General features: G+C 44.1%; 1 protein-coding gene across 3 annotated transcripts in view; it reads left to right on the top strand.

Annotated features, from left to right (window-relative positions):
- Nucleotides 1-15,742, top strand: part of Znf521 (zinc finger protein 521) — a 309,484-nt gene that overhangs the window by 264,797 nt on the left and 28,945 nt on the right. For all 3 annotated transcript variants that reach the window (XM_076554761.1, XM_076554760.1, XM_076554759.1), the window contains one exon: nucleotides 14,561-14,692. In XM_076554761.1, the coding sequence (XP_076410876.1) occupies nucleotides 14,561-14,692 (132 nt within the window). The remainder of the gene's footprint in view (nucleotides 1-14,560; nucleotides 14,693-15,742) is intronic.

The following is a 15,742-nucleotide window of genomic DNA, read 5'->3' as shown; positions in this document are numbered from 1 at the left end:
CAAGGCCCAGGGATCCTCCTCCATCCACCCCTCCGATGCCGGGTTCGTAGTGCCCAGCACTGTGCCTCCTTTTTACATGGCGTCTGGGGATCCAATACCGGTCCTTGTGTCTGCAAGGCAAGCCTTCACCAAATGAGCTGTCTCCCCAGCCCCAGTTTTAATTCTTTGCAGTAGTTGGAGGCAACATTTAATTAAGTTCTCTTCCCATTCCTGAGGATGTGTTGTTACTAGGTATGTTTTCTCTACATAAATACTTACATATACTCAGTTATGGTGGTAAGTTTAAGATAGACTGAAAATATTTACTCGGCTTAGTTTTTTACACATTTGTATAATGCATTTAATCTAGATTTAGTGACTGATTTGAATGTTTGAACTGCCTTTTCTCCAGTATTCAGGGACAAGAGATAATTGCTTGTTGGTACAGATCAGGTCTTCCCATTATGCCACCACACTGCCCGATGAATTAGCTTTCCTTTAGATTGTCAAATGTAAGAACGCTCATGCTGATCTCTGTCCTAGACTTTTGTGCTGTGCTTTTCCAAGAAAAGAAACTGATGGATGTGAGTCGAACACGGCATTCCTTCAGAAAGAACACAGGCTTGACAGTTGTGGGCATCCCTATTCTGTTGAGACTGCTCGTGACGACATTGGAATTCTGTGCCGACTGCATCATACCTGATGGGGCCAAAGTGGAGCCTATAAATATATAAAATGTGCAAAGCTTTCAATAGGCAGTTAAGTGACATTATCTCTATAGAGGTCCTTCTTGTGTGAGGAGATTCATTATCTGCCTCCGTTATATTGACACAGTGTACAGTATTTAAAATTTTAAGACGGATCTTGAATGAGCTGCTTCCGGTTTTAGAAAAATTGTCATAAAGATGGGGGATTAAAAATTTATTGTGCCCAGAGCATCTTTATAATTTGGCATTATAGTCTGAGAAATATTTAATAGCTTTGCATAAAGTAATATAAGAAACTCTATCTGAGAAAGAGCTACTGATAATTATCGTGTCTCATTCTTCATTTAGCAGATAACAGTTGTAAGTAGCCCGTGCTTTCTGGTGAGCTCGGTTTCCTCCACAGTCGTTAGTTTTTGACCCACGAGAACCCCGAAAGGTATTCATTTCTTCACTGTGCTTCAGGAGAAGAAAGGGCACGGGGTCTCTGTGCCATGAGCCGTCTCCTCTTCCGTCCTTTGTTCCTTCCTCCCTCCTTTCCTCCTTTCTCTGCCATCATCACCATGCAAACCAGCCCTAGCATTTACATGGCTCTTGACTGACAGAAAACAGCAGAAGGAAACACAATTAGGATGAGTCATTGGTATGCCAGGAACACCTCGCCTTCAGCATGGAGAGTCTAGATATGCTGATGCATCCACAATGATGCCCAAGAGAGAAACGCAGGCTGGGAGCATACTGCACTCACCAATTTCCCATCTATAAGTAAGCTACATGCTTTAGAAAATACATACAGTCTTGGTGTTTGCCCAAGTACTCAATTTAGAATGATTCAAGTACTTAAGGAAGTATAGGCCAGTATAGACAAATCAAGTTGGTCTTTGTTTCTGAATAATTCTCTTTCTATAAAAGAGCCCTCAAGCTCAGCTTCCACAAGGGTTCCAGTGACAGTTGAACCAAATCGTTGGTTTACTGCCATTGTGGAGACATCAGTATTCAGCCAGTAATTCACAAGTGATATAATCAGGAATGTTTCCTTCTTTCAGATTGACAGAGCAGACCAAATTGGAGAATCTGGAGATGGGGAACTTTAACTCTCCATTACCAAAATTTTCAGTTCTCCAGCAGGTCTGACATAGTAGCTACAATTTTGCCTTTCTGATGGGGGAAAAGAACTTGGAGACTGGCTTGTTTAGGACATGTGGCTTGAGATGGAGTGAATAAATTCAACCTTTGATTAGTCTGGGAAGAGGGGCCACCTGGCATAGAAAAATGCATGCAAAGCCGGGTGGTGGTGGTGGTGGTGGCGGCGGCGGCGGCGGCGGCGGCGGCGGCGGCGGCGGCGGTGGCGGCGGCGGCGGCGGCGGCGGCGGCGGCGGCGGCAGCAGCGCACGCCTTTAATCTCAGCACTCGGGAGGCAGAGCCAGGTGGATCTCTGTGAGTTCGAGGCCAGCCTGGGCTACCAAGTGAGTCCCAGGAAAGGCACAAAGCTACACAGAGAAACCCTGTCTCAAAAAATCAAAAAAAAAAAAAGAAGGAAAGAAAGAAAGAAAGAAAGAAAGAAAGAAAGAAAGAAAGAAAGAAAGAAAGAAAGAAAGAAAGAAAGAAAGAAAGAAAGAAAGAAAGAAAGAAAGAAAGAAATATACATGCAGCTTCATGCACAGCAATAAGAAAACAATAACTTTGATTAACAGTGCAAACTTCTGTACTTAAGGAGAAGAGGTTGTGTGTGGGTGTGTGTGTTGTATGCACATGTACACATTGTATGCAGGTGCATACACCCATGCATACAAATGGGAAAGGCAGAGGTTGATGTTAGAACCCCTTCCTCCATCATCCTCCACCTCAGTGCTTTGAGACAGGGTCTCTCACCGAACCTGAAGCTTGCTTTTTTGGAAGATAGACTGGCTGACCAGGAAGCCTCTGGGATCCACCTCTCTCTTTGCCATCCCACATCCCCACCCCTAGCAATGGGCCTGGTTTGAATATAGATGCTGAAAATACAAACTCAGACCCTTGGCTCATATTGTAGACACTTTCTCCCGTGAGCCATCCTTCCAGGTGCAAATTCATTTATTTTTTTTTTAAATGAAGGTTTGATGGACCCTTGGAGTCCTGGGTTGAGGGATGCTTGAATTCTTTTGTTGGTCATAACTGTAACACATCCCCATCATGGGCATACTAGTTATTTATCTCTTGTTTCAATCATTTCTCATCATTTAAACAAGTCCATACTTACCTTCTCCTTAGGACCTCTTCCAACCTTGAGATCTCCAGTATTTAGCTGAGTAGATGAGTTTATCCTCTTATTCTCCAACACTTTTTTAATTTACTGATTCACCAATATTTTACATTTTTTGAAAAGCAAACTGTCCTGAGTCTGTCAGGGTACTTGAGCTGGTCAACAGTACTCTATTGTGAAGTGTTTATTAGAGTATTTCTTAGTAAGTAGATGATGGCAAAGAGTGTCCAACCAACCACCTTGTGCCTTTACAATACTGTTTGCCACATTGCATTTTGATTTCTTTGAACACTGGGAACATTTCTTGCTTTTGGAAACATGGAATCACCTTAGAGTAGCTTTATGTCATCCACCATTTTTCTCAAGTATAAAAGCTTCATCCAAGACATAGCCTGCAAAAAGGTACCGCTGCAGATTCCCACACTGCGCACCGGGTTTTCTTTAAATGTGTGGCTGCAGCATTTTCCTTTGCTAATATATTTTGACATCTCCTTGTTGTAACCTGCTGTTCTCTTTAATTGCTTATTGTTATTAATTATATAGTGGTGGTGTAGTCGGCTGCTTGAGCCACTTGGCTGTAAAGAAATCCATTCATCATTATTGCTGTTGGAGCTACAGAAAACTGCCAGCATTCTGCCCAGAGATGAATGCTGTGTGCCCACATCCAGTAAGATTTGGAATGTTGACCAAGTCTTTCTGTCTGCTGCACTTCTCATCTGGGCTGGCAACACTTTTCTTTGCTCTGTCTCTGTTGTTAATTCCGTTTTAGTTCTGCTGCTTTAGTCCTTGGTTATCTGCCTTTTCAGTGCAGCGGATGTGTCCTGAGTACCCCACTCTGTGTCCGGTCTGAACAGCTACCTCTGTTTTCTCCCAATGTCCTTCCTTGTAAATTTTCCCTCTTGAGAGTTTCCTGGTCATAACACTCCTGCTTTCACAGCTTTGTTACTTATGCATCTCAGTTTAAATCATTGGTGCTAGTTGGATGGTATTTTGATCCCCCACCTTTCTGAGAAAGTGATCATGATAGATACCCCTAAAACATTAAGGCCCCTTCCTCAGACAGTCAGCGATCAGATACGCTTAGAATCTTCGGTATGTGCAGTGGATGGATGGATGGATAAGTACATGTGCTAACCTGAGGCTGTGGGTTTACCCACATCTTGTTACTTCCTGGCAGCTGCAGCTTCTTGAAGTCTGGACATAATTTAGGATACACAACCCCACAGCTGCCTGTGTCTCATGGAGCAGCCAGACCAGTGTGCCCCTCTGCCTTCTGGCGGCATGACATTAAATTCACACTAGTTAAGCTAACTTAAATTGAGCCTCCTTGAACCTTCCTAAATAAAACTAGTGGCCTTAATTACAGTCAGGCAATTTAAAGGTTATGGAGCTCTAACTAGTACCGCAGTATATCACTTTAATAATGCACAGGAAAATTTCTCTGAGGGGTGGCATCCTCTGATTAGGAGAATGCAAGTTTCACATTTCCAATAAACTGTTTTTAGAAATCTTACTGAGTTTATGGCGCCATTACCTTCTTCTGTTTTTCAAGGCCAAGTTCCTGAGGTCACACCAGTAGAAGATAAAAATGCAGCTCGTTTAGGATGCATATAGGATTGTGATTTTTTTTTCATATTTGCTGCTTCCTGGTTTCCTAACATTGCTTGCAAGTGGAAGAGGCTAAGTCCTTGGGAGTCAGAGAGGGGACACACACACACACACACACACACACACACACACACACACACACACACCTTCCACCTACACATGCCATCACAGACGCAATTTGTGGTTTGGGATACATTTAGATTCTAAACACCATAGTAAGCCAAAGATTTCATCTCTGCGATAAGTAATCAATCAGATAATTTCTTATGAAATAGTTTCTTACAAGGATGATTAGCTTCAAAAATGCCCAAGTAGAGGTTGGAGAGGTGGCTCAGCAGTTAGAGCACTTGCTGCTCTTGCAGAAGACTCAGGTTCAGTTTTTCTTTACCAACATGGTGGCTCACAACTGTCTGTGACTCCAGTTCTAGGGATCGGACACCCTCTTCTGACCTCCAGGCATAAGGCATGTGTGTGGTGTCCATACATACATGCAGAAAACAGTCACACACATAAAATAAGAGTAATTCCATCTTAGCGGTTAAGAGCATGTACTGCAATCCAGAGAGGACCAGAATTTGATTCCATCTTCTGCATGGTGTGTCTGAACATTTATTACCTGTCACTTCTGCTTCAGCTGGCACCTGTACTCGTGTGTGCCTACCCACAGATGCACACACATAAACATAGTTAAAAATGTTTTAAGAATACCCAACTGTCTTAAACCCGCAGATACTCAGGATAACATTGCAGAAGCTATCGGATCTCACGCCATCTCTTTGTCTGATTTGTATTTCTTTTGCTGTCTTGTTTTTTTTTTTTTTTTTTAAATCAGCAGCAGTAGCGGGCTGTGCTTTCTAGCAAAGATAAACAGCTTTTCAGTGTTTGGAGACTTTTTCCACATAGCTAGTGGCTTTATGCCAAGCAGCAGAAGATTTTTTTTATAAGAAGGAAAAGCAGAGGCCCTGACCCTTGCTGGAAACTCAGCCCGGCACTGTAGAAACATTCCTAATGTGGCCCATGTCTGGTTCCCAGTTCCCATGGCTGGCCCACCACCATGTGGGGTAAGGTTGACAGCTGCACCTCTCAGTTCTCAAAGATGTTTTCCCCACAGACATAACATGCAGCAGGTTGCTGCATGAACTGTCCTCTTCCAATTTTACCAACGTGTGTTTGAGATTTATCTTCCTTCCTTCCTCCCTCCCTCCCTCCCTCCCTCCCTCCCTCCCTCCCTCCCTCTCTCCCTTCCTTCCTTCCTTCCTTCCTTCCTTCCTTCCTTCCTTCCTTCCTTTCTGTCTGTCTTTTTCTCTCTTTTATTTTTTATTTTATTTATTTTATTTTGCTTGTTGTTTTTTGGTTTGTTTTGCTTCGGTACTGGAAGGCAAATTTCCCTGTGCTGCTGCCGGTAGAAAAAGACCCAGATGCAAAGACATTAAGAGTTAGGTATTTGATATCAAACAAGAGAATTCTGCAGGCTAAGGGCATGATAAGTCCATATGATTGTTTTAACTAATTAAAAGAATGGCACCTTGTTATATAAGGGTATTAATTGTTAAGAAAGCTTGTTTAGGCCCTCAGAGATAGTAAACTGTGTGTCTTGTAGGCAGGGGAACCTAAATTCAATCTCTAGAACACATGTGTTTTACCAGGCATGGTGACACACCCTTATAACCTTAGGACTAGAACACATGTGTTTTACCAGGCATGGTGACACACCCTTATAACCTTAGGTCTAGAACACATGTGTTTTACCAGGCGTGGTGGCACACCCTTATAACCTTAGGACTAGAACACATGTGTTTTACCAGGCGTGGTGGTAACTTCGGGGCTAGAGAGGTAAAACAGATCCCTGGGGCTAGCTGGCCCACCACCTCTACTTAGTAAGCTTCCAGTCAGTCAAAGACCCTGTCTCAAAAAACAGGGTACATAGAGTTCCTGAGGAAACCAAGGTTGACCTCTGGCTTACACACACACAAACACAAGTACACACAAAGGCACACATGCACACCTGCACTCATGCACACAGAAACACATATGGCCATACAAATACACACCAAGAAAGAAAGGGAGGGAGGGAGGGAGGGAGAAAGGAAGACGAACACTTGCTTATGTATCATGTCATACAGTATAGAGACTTCTCTGTGACCTGTGTGACTCATGTGCCCTGTGTTCCCTGTGTGCGACTCATGTACTGTTCTGGGGTTGGGGTGTGGATCAGTGAATTAAGCATATCCTTCCGCGTCCTGCAATACTGTATGAACTGGAGGATAATGCAATGGAAAACCCGGTGCTTCCTTAGTTTGAAGATGCCCTGGGCCGCCATTCAACTCTCCCTGAGGACAGTGAAGTGCATTCTTGAGTGGTGAAGACCCTGTCTCTGATCACACAGGACACGCTATGCAAAATGCAAGTCATGGTTTTGAACTTGGCCTTGTGTCAGTCTGTACTTTCTCTTGGAGAGAGAAGGACAGAGAGAGAGAGAGAGAGAGAGAGAGAGAGAGAGAGAGAGAGAGAGAGAGAGAGAGAGAGAGAGAGAGAGATCAGAGAAGCACTCAAAATAAGGAGAAACTTTCAAAAAAAAAAAAAAAAGTTCCTTTCCAGTGCCCTCTTCATGGAAACTGAATGCCTTCCCACCTGGCACAGTGGAAAAGACTCAGCCAAAGCGTTGTTCACAAGAAGCCGGATTTCTGAGAGCAAGAGGTGTCTATGCAGACCTCACAGGTGCCTCTCAAGCCCCACTGTTCTCCCCACTCCCCGCCCTGCACTTGTTTGCATGGATATTGTTCCTCTGTGTGTGGGGGGGGGGGTAGCAGGTGGATGTCCATGTGTGAGGGGACCAGAGCTCAGCCTCAGGTGTTCTTCAGGAGCATTCACCTGTCCTGTGAGAGAGAGTCTCTCCCTGGGACCTGGGGCTCTCTGATTATTCTAGGCTATCTGGCCACTAAGCTCCAGAAATCTCCCTGTCTCCACTCCCTTATCACTGGGATTAAAAGTACATGCTTCTATATCCAACATTTTTTAAAGAATTTTTAAGTGCCGCTCCCCACCCCTGTGTGTGTGTGTGTGTGTGTGTGTCTGTGTGTGTGTGTGTGTGTGTGTGTGTGTGTGTGTGTTACTCACAACAGTTCAGGTTCAAGTGCCCACTGAGATCTGGTGTCACATCTCCCTGGAGCTCAAGTTACAGGCAGTAATGATCCTCATTATGTGTGCTGGAAACTGAACTCAGGTCCTCTGCGGGAGCAGTATGAACTCCTAAGCCCTGAGCCTCGTCTCCCGCCCTCGTATCCGACTTTGTTCTGGGGGTTCTGGGGAATCAACTCAGGTCCTCAAGCTCCTGCAGCAGACACTGACTGAGTCCTCTCCAGGCCTCCTTCTTCATGTGCTTAACAATGCTTTCCCGTGGGTTGCGGGCTCTCTACAGAGTTTCCTGGGAACTTTTCCCATAACTTCTGTTGTTTAACCAAAGCATTTAAGAGCAAAGTTCTCTCCTTTCAAGTCTGTTTGGTAGCACCCTGTGTTTTCACCGAGACTTCACCTGTGAGGCCCATGTTCAGATTCATAAGGAAGAAAAGGCATTGCTAGAGGTGCCGGGACCTTGCTCAGATTGGAGAGTTATCTTAGTCTGTGTGCTCATCCCAGCCCCCACTTGTGCCAAAACAGGGCTGCTGAGTCCTCCAGGTTAGAGGAAAGCCACCTTTTCAGTGTTTCATTGTTTATCATTTAAATGACATTCCAGTGCTTTCCTCCTCCATGAGCATATTCTAATAGGTATTCATTCACACAACAGTAATAATAGCTGAGGCATTGGACGATATTGCATCTCAGAGCATCTAAAATCCCCCTGCCTGCCTTTCCCACCCCTACCCACCTGGACCCCCTGCTAGTTTCCAAGCTGCTGATGTTTATGGGGCTCTAGGCAGCCCCTGGGCTCTTTAAAATCTGCTGGGTACTATGCAGCCTACCCCAGTTGAATCATTTCCTGCTCCTGTCCTGCTGATAATGAGAAGTTCAAGACAGGAAACAACAGTGTCAGTACCAATGGCTTTGCTTAGAAAGTCCAAAAGCATTGCAGCTTTTAGACTACTGGCAAAAAAAAAAAAAAAAAAAAAAAAAAAAGTCATCAGGACCTGAGTTACATGGAGGCTTGCACCTCTCAGGTCTCTTCGGAGTACTGTTGTAGCCTGGGCATCAGGGATGCATAAATAGCATTTGGCTTTCCTTGAGATGCCGGTGGCTGAGGCACTTTGTGTGTAGAGGGTCACCATCTGGGCCACTGGCTGGTCACTCCCATTCTCAGGACTCTTCTCCTTTTTTGTATTGTATTGAAAGAAGTCTTATCCTTAAAATCTCATTTCCCTCTCTTAGTGGTTTAGGATTCCTGACCGAACCAAAGATCACCATATTGCCAGTGAAAAAGCTTTCAGAAAGTGTCCGCCTGTCTTCAGGCAACTTCATTTCCATGTTAAGTTCTTCCAGAGAATAAATAAGGCCAGACTCTCTAGCTGGTGTTAATGGGGGAAGAAGGTCTGTACACTGCTTGGTGCTCTCCAATTCTGCCTTACTCGGGGGCTTAATGACTAATCTGCTGGCGGACTTTGCAGCCTAAGTCGTGTTCTCCGCTGCCAAATTAGCACCTTGGTGTGTTTATGTTACAGTTGTGAAATATGTGTAGTGTGTAACGCAACAAATTACTGTGGCCAGAGTGCCGTGGACCTGAGAAAGAATGGGACGGCTGCGTGCGTGCGTGGCAAATTGCGGTGCAGGCTGCCTATTTTTCTAGCCCTGGTTTCCAGGGTGAGCCGGTGTAGCCGAGGGCTGGGTTTGTCGTGTCCGCCTGTGCTTTGTTAGTCCTCAGACCCCCGGCTTATAAATGTGCGCTTGGAAATTAACTCGGGGAAGAAGGAAAGCACGGCGGGGCGGGGGGGGCGGGGGTTGGGAATTGGTCCAGGGCATAGTGTTCCCGGGTTTAAAAAATATATGTGTGTAAGCGTAGAGTGGCGCACACATTTGAACTGGGGGGACAAATTACTGCTGCAGGGCATCTGGTTCCTCGGCGTGGATTCTGAGGGTAGAGTTCACTCCCTGGCAGATCAGAGCTTTTTAAGGATGGCTCCTGTCGCATGATAGTGTAGGGTGGGGGTGGACTTTAGCCTATAGATTTTTGTAGAAGAGTCTGGAGGACACTTCCAACCCTTCTTGAGGGTAAATAGAAGGGCTTCTACTTATAAACCATTAAAATTAGTCCCCAGTAATGGCCCTAATGTTGATGAGATGATGTAAAAAGGGCCCCCAGTGATTGCTAAGATAACAGCTGCATGTAACTCAGCCACTGAAGATTTGCTGTAGCTTCTCTGGATTTTTGTTTTTTTTTTTTTTTTTTTTTTTTTTTTTATTGAAGGAAAAGGTGTATAAACATGATACACATTGTCACGTTGTAGGCTGTTGAGGAGGCTGTCTAAAGCTTTTCTGAAGTGTCAGTGTCTTGTGTTAGACTTGGTGGCCCTGTATTGTGTTTGGTCATGTAAATGGTGACTGTTAGCTCTTTGCTGAATCGAAACTGATTAAGAGTTCTGTGGGTCCTGAGTTGACACTGGACAGAAAGAACCACTTACCTTTGAACCGGCTCTGATTGAAACAGAGTGAGTGTTTCCTTGGAGCACAAAATTCGTCACAATTCATCACGTTTCTCAGGCAATGATGTTGCACACCAATTACATATGCAGACTCATTCCTTGAAACATTTAATATGGGAGTAAATATTTACATGAGTATCAGACTCTTATGTAGACTTGATTCTTGTTTACATTTATGTTCACACTTACATAAAGATTAGCGAATGAAAATAATTGTTTTAGCTCTCATTTCTATATGTGTGACATTATTTCTCAATTATCCTCAAGCGTCCATGGTTCTCCCTTGCAGTAGGTAGCCAGGAAAGCTATTCATCAGCCGCTAGTATGTGCTCAGTAAGGAGAAGGCCAGGCTGACCTTTTGTCCATGTCACTGGGCACCACACAACTGCCAGAATGCAAGATTTGTGCATTCCGAAGTGAGCCAGGCTTGGAATGAACACTCTTCTTTGGCTGGGAAATTTGCACTCTGCTTTTATTCTCCCTTTCCTAGCACCGACTTCTGTTTTCGTGTTCATTTGACTGGAATCCGTCCAATCTGAATGCACAGCGCTTGTGTTTTTCTCTACTCCATCCTATTGCTCATTTCCCATCAACATTTTAGCTACAAAGATTCCAGTGTTGTAATCAGTCTTTATTAGTAGGGCACAGAAAGGTCTCTCTCTCTCCCTCCCCTCTCACCCTCCCTTTTTCTCACCTTCCCTCCCTCCTCTCCTGTCCTTCCCTCCTTCAGAGTGACATGCAGAGAGCAGAGATAAGTGACACTTCCTATAGAAAGTCTGGGGACTACAGATTAGCAGAAAACATGGGATGGAAGCATCTAGAAGTTTCATCCAAAGATCCCACCTACAACTCTTCATAAAAAAAAAAAAGGTCTGTGCTAGCCTATTATAGCCTTAATGAAATATTGTAATGGTTATTAAGTCAATTGACTCTGAATCTCTTTTTAATAAATGAGTCAGACTGTATTATCCAATTACTGTCAGCTGCTACCTTTCCAGAAAGGAGAAATGGTGATTTTGATTGAATTTTTAAGCTCTTTGGCACCTTTAAAAAAGAGAAAGCAAGGTGCAAGTTCTGGCTTCGGGGCGCATCCCACTTGAAATTGAAATTGGAGGTATTGATAGTACCGTGAGCATCAGCTGCAGAAACAGCTTTTTCAAGGAAACAGCTTTAATGCAGATGTGGCCTCCACTTTGTGGGTTTTCAGTTCTTTAACCGTGAGTGCTGCTGTTGACCACACAGATGAACACACAACTCCTGAGGGCAGATTCAGCAGGGTCTCTGGATGACGCTACTTTTGAGAGTCTCTTATCAAGAAGTTGTATTGGTGTTCTCTTATCGCTGCCCCTCCTCAGAAGAGAAATGCGGAGTTTAGCCAGCAGTAGACATGGCTGCTCTGGTCCCTGTCGTAGCCCCTGGGCTCCTATGTCTGAATTCTTGCTTCTCAGCTGCTGTCCCCTATTTGGGAAGATTGTGGCGACTTCAGGAAGCAGAGGCTAGCTTGAGAAACGTGTCACTGAGGGGTTGGCCTTGGGGAGTTACCCCCTGCTCCACCACCATCCAGGGCCTCTACTTCTTGATGCTCCCAAATGGAACAAGCACATCTCCGTAGCTTCTCCGTGACCAGCTGTGCTCCTCTAAACCGTGGTCCTCCCGGAAGCTGCTCCTGCAGGCTTCTGTCACAGTGACAACTGAGAAGTGTCTGAATCAGTCCCCCACCCTCTTGTCATGCCGTCGGTCCTACAGTAATGATCCGGAGTGAGGGTGGGAAGAGCGCGGGAGAAGGAACAGACGAGAGGATGCTGAGGGTTCTGTCCATCTGCAAGAGCATCCCTCTGGGCGTACTATTAGCAATCGAGATGTATTTCTCTGCTACTCAGATAACTTGGAGATCCGTTTATTGGGGCGGGGGAACCTCACTGTTTAGCCTACAAATAGAAGGAAATTGGACTTGTAATAATTTTCAATACTATAATGTACTTTAAAACTGTAACAATAGCTCTGAAAAACCCTGGATACGATTGCTGTCATTGGTGCCCCTTAGTCACTCCACAGAGGGTGGAACCTTGGAAAAACAAGTTGGTGCCAATAACACACAAATAATTCCATGACTGACTGCCGCTCTTCTTGATTCATTTGACTAAATTTAATTTTTTTAGCTTTTGGGGTACTTGTGCTTTACTCTGGGCTGGAAAAAGAGAAAATGGGTGAGGACATTTTCCTTGCACTCATACAAACATATCTTATTCGTTTTTCTTATTATTTTATACACAAAGTGTGTGGAGTCAAAAAGGAGAGTGTCGCGTTAAAAAGCTCCTAACTTGCACAGTTCCCTGTGTGTACATATAAGACTTCAGCAAGACTGCTAACAGTCTGATTACCCAAGAACTCAGAAAAGCTGTGTCCTGGCTCATCCCCATGGCTACACCTGGCTGCTCCTTGGTTCTCATCAACCCAAGTAGGGAAAGAGGAGGAAAACTGTATTAGTTGCTACTTTTCTTGTGTGCACTTATTGAGCACAATGTGGAAAAGCAGACATAATTTTTAAATGGTGTTTTGAAATTAAAACTATTTAGTATCCTCTTACTATTCAAAATGAAGTTATACAATATTTAGGAAATTTTAAAACTTGGCAAATATTTCTAGTTATATTTGATGATTCAGTGTTTCTTATATCTCTTAATGACTACAATCTGGGAAATTTGGGGGGACTTTAGGATTTAAAAGAAAGGAACAGATTTTAAAAAAAGAAAAGAAAGAACAATTGATCTTATCTAATCCCTAAAGCTTTTTGTATAACCCCGTACCGTGTCAGTAGGCACAATTAAACTTCCCCTTACATAATTATAATCAAGGCGCTTGCTGCGCCACCCAAATACAGAGTGGGTTTCCATCTCCTGTGAAATGGAGACTGTACTGGGGCTTAATTAGTGCTTTGCTCTCTCCTTGTACAAATTCCTGTCCTCTGCTTTGGAAGGCTCACACTTAAGTGAGAAGAAAGATTAGGAATACAAATAGAGTGATTTCGCTCCTAGTTAGCTAATAATAATTCGCTTTGTAATTGGGCCTTCGTATTGCCAGATCCCAACCAGGGAAGCACCTATGTGGGAATTTGCCTTTGAATTGGGGAAATGCCTTTGGACTTTACATTTGCTGTTCCCAGGGTGTAAAGATATCTTACACTCCTGGTCTTAGTGCATCTGACAGAGATGCCTCTTAGGAATATCTCTAACTTTTGCAAATAGAAAGCAGGCGTATAGTGTAGTAAGGGTGTAGGCTAGAGTGTAGCCTCTGACTTCTGCTCTTCCTAACAAGCCATCCTGGGGATAGCAGGTGTATGTTATGTCATAGCCCGCCTATGAGTTCATGAACCCTGAGGCCAAACTGCTGGTCTCAGTTCTGGGTCTTTTAATTATTAGCCCCTCTGACTCAGAAAAAAATTCTAAGTTCTCTGGGTCATGGCTTCTCATCTGTTCAGTGGGTGTAATATGGCATTCCTCATGACTTGTTGTGAGGTTGAATGGATCTGTGTTTGCAGACGTGTTTGCAGCTAGGGAAACACAGTAAGCTGTGTCATACACCAAGTTGTTAGCTTTAGTGAGGGCGATGCTGTCTAGCTAGACTAGGAACTGTTAATTTGGCAATTGTCAGCCAATCAAAACATTTCTTCTACCATCTTATGATAGCTAATAATCTAGAACTTGTCAAAGGTGAGCCTGGATCTCAGAAAAGTAGAGACGAGACAGGTAGAGGCCAGGGGCAAAATCACAACTGTCAAGCAAAGTTAAGGGATCAGTGACCTGGGGTGGAATTATGATGGGCTAGGAACGCAAAGCCGAGAAACGAGCACTCATCGAGTGCCGATGAACTGATGCCTCAGAATTGCAGAGCGTCTTGCGGCAGTAGGAGTCTGTGCCAGAGGAACACAGAGAAAACCTATGGACGGGGTAGAAGAAGCTTTACAGTCTTCTGGCAAAACCGGGAAAACCTATGGACAGGGGTAGAAGACGCTTTACAGTCTTCTGGGCAAGGCAGCGGGGCCAGAAGCTGTTCCACTTTTCTCTCTGTTCTTTCTCTTAGGCCTTTGGAAATATAGAGCCCATAAAATCATGATCATTCAAGTGGAGACCTTGCTATCGATACACTAAAAGCCTCAAAGTAAAATATGATTTCTGATTATCGGCTTCTAAATTTTAATGTTTAATTGCTATAAACTCAATAATAATGTAAGATGGCCAGAAACTACGTGTTTAGGGATCAGGCGTGTTCTGGGTGGTGTCGTTATGCACAACTCCATATTTATATTTGGTGGTGGCAAGCGCTTGCCATGAGGGTACCCTTGGTCTGTCACGGAGGTGGTGGGTTTCACCTTTTCTGTCGTGTGTTTTCCTCCGCAGATGAAGGACTGAACCACGAGTGCAAACTCTGCAGCCAGACCTTCGACTCCCCGGCCAAACTTCAGTGCCACCTGATCGAGCACAGCTTTGAAGGGATGGGAGGCACCTTCAAGTGCCCGGTCTGTTTCACAGGTGAGAAACTTCTCAGAGCCACATCAGAGCCTGGGAGCGTGCTCCAGCCCGCCACGTCCTTCCTCCCAACCAGGCTTCCCACTGCTTGGCCTTTTACAGCAACGACTCCTGTTCAATTTGGGGGAAGATGTTTGATTTCTGCTGATTAGCATTATTGATTGCAGTCTGCTTTAGAGGCTGAGCCGGGCGGGAAGGTTAACTGTCAGGATGAACAAATGGCATTTCAAGTTCTCGCCCAAGTTTACACTTATCCACTTGGAAAATGACGTCCATGTTGGGTTCACTCTGCTTCCTCTCGATGTTCAAAGGTTACCAAGGCCACACTGCCTTTCAGCATCTTGATGTTCAAATGAAATTGTGATCCTGGTGCTCCACATATATGTGACCTCAACGTGGAGACTTTTATAACATCTTCATGAAAAGTTAATGTGTGTGTGTGTGTGTGTGTGTGTGTGTGTGTGTGTGTAATTGAAATACTCCCAGACTTCTCTGAACTAGTAAACAAATTAAAAGAGATGTTTATTTCTTGTCAGATTGGATTTTAAAAGTTCATAGAACTATACAATTTTAGGAAATCTTTATTAGATGTTACAGTGGTACAGTTGTCAGAGATAACTAGAGAGAGAGAGAGAGAGAGAGAGAGAGAGAGAGAGAGAGAGAGAGAGAATCAGAATTTATTATTAGAAGCCCATGAAAGCTGAAGTATGATCATACATGTTTCTACTGCTGCCCCAGGAAGGTCAAAGCTACTTAAAAAGTCCTCAGTGATTATTTTGCATGTGTCTGGGACTTGGTGGCCAAGTCCATCAAGAGAAAAAATGTGTGTGTAGAAACAGAGCTACAGGTATCTTGCCCTCAAAAGTAACTTCTTTGTTTGCAGGGAAAAATCACAGGCATTGATTATTTACCCTCACTGCATCCAGCCTATAGGTTTATGTTCTATAATAAAATAGAAACACAGGGCCACACCCATTCACACCTCAGGCTAGTCACACCCTAAGTATGTTGATTACTGTGCCTTTAACATGGGCCTTCACACACCCATTTCAT

This window comes from Peromyscus maniculatus, chromosome 19 (genome assembly GCF_049852395.1).
Source record: "Peromyscus maniculatus bairdii isolate BWxNUB_F1_BW_parent chromosome 19, HU_Pman_BW_mat_3.1, whole genome shotgun sequence".
NCBI classification, from domain to species: Eukaryota; Metazoa; Chordata; class Mammalia; order Rodentia; family Cricetidae; genus Peromyscus; species Peromyscus maniculatus.
Note: the sequence above shows the minus strand (reverse complement) of the source record. Positions and strands in the feature narration are given on the sequence as shown.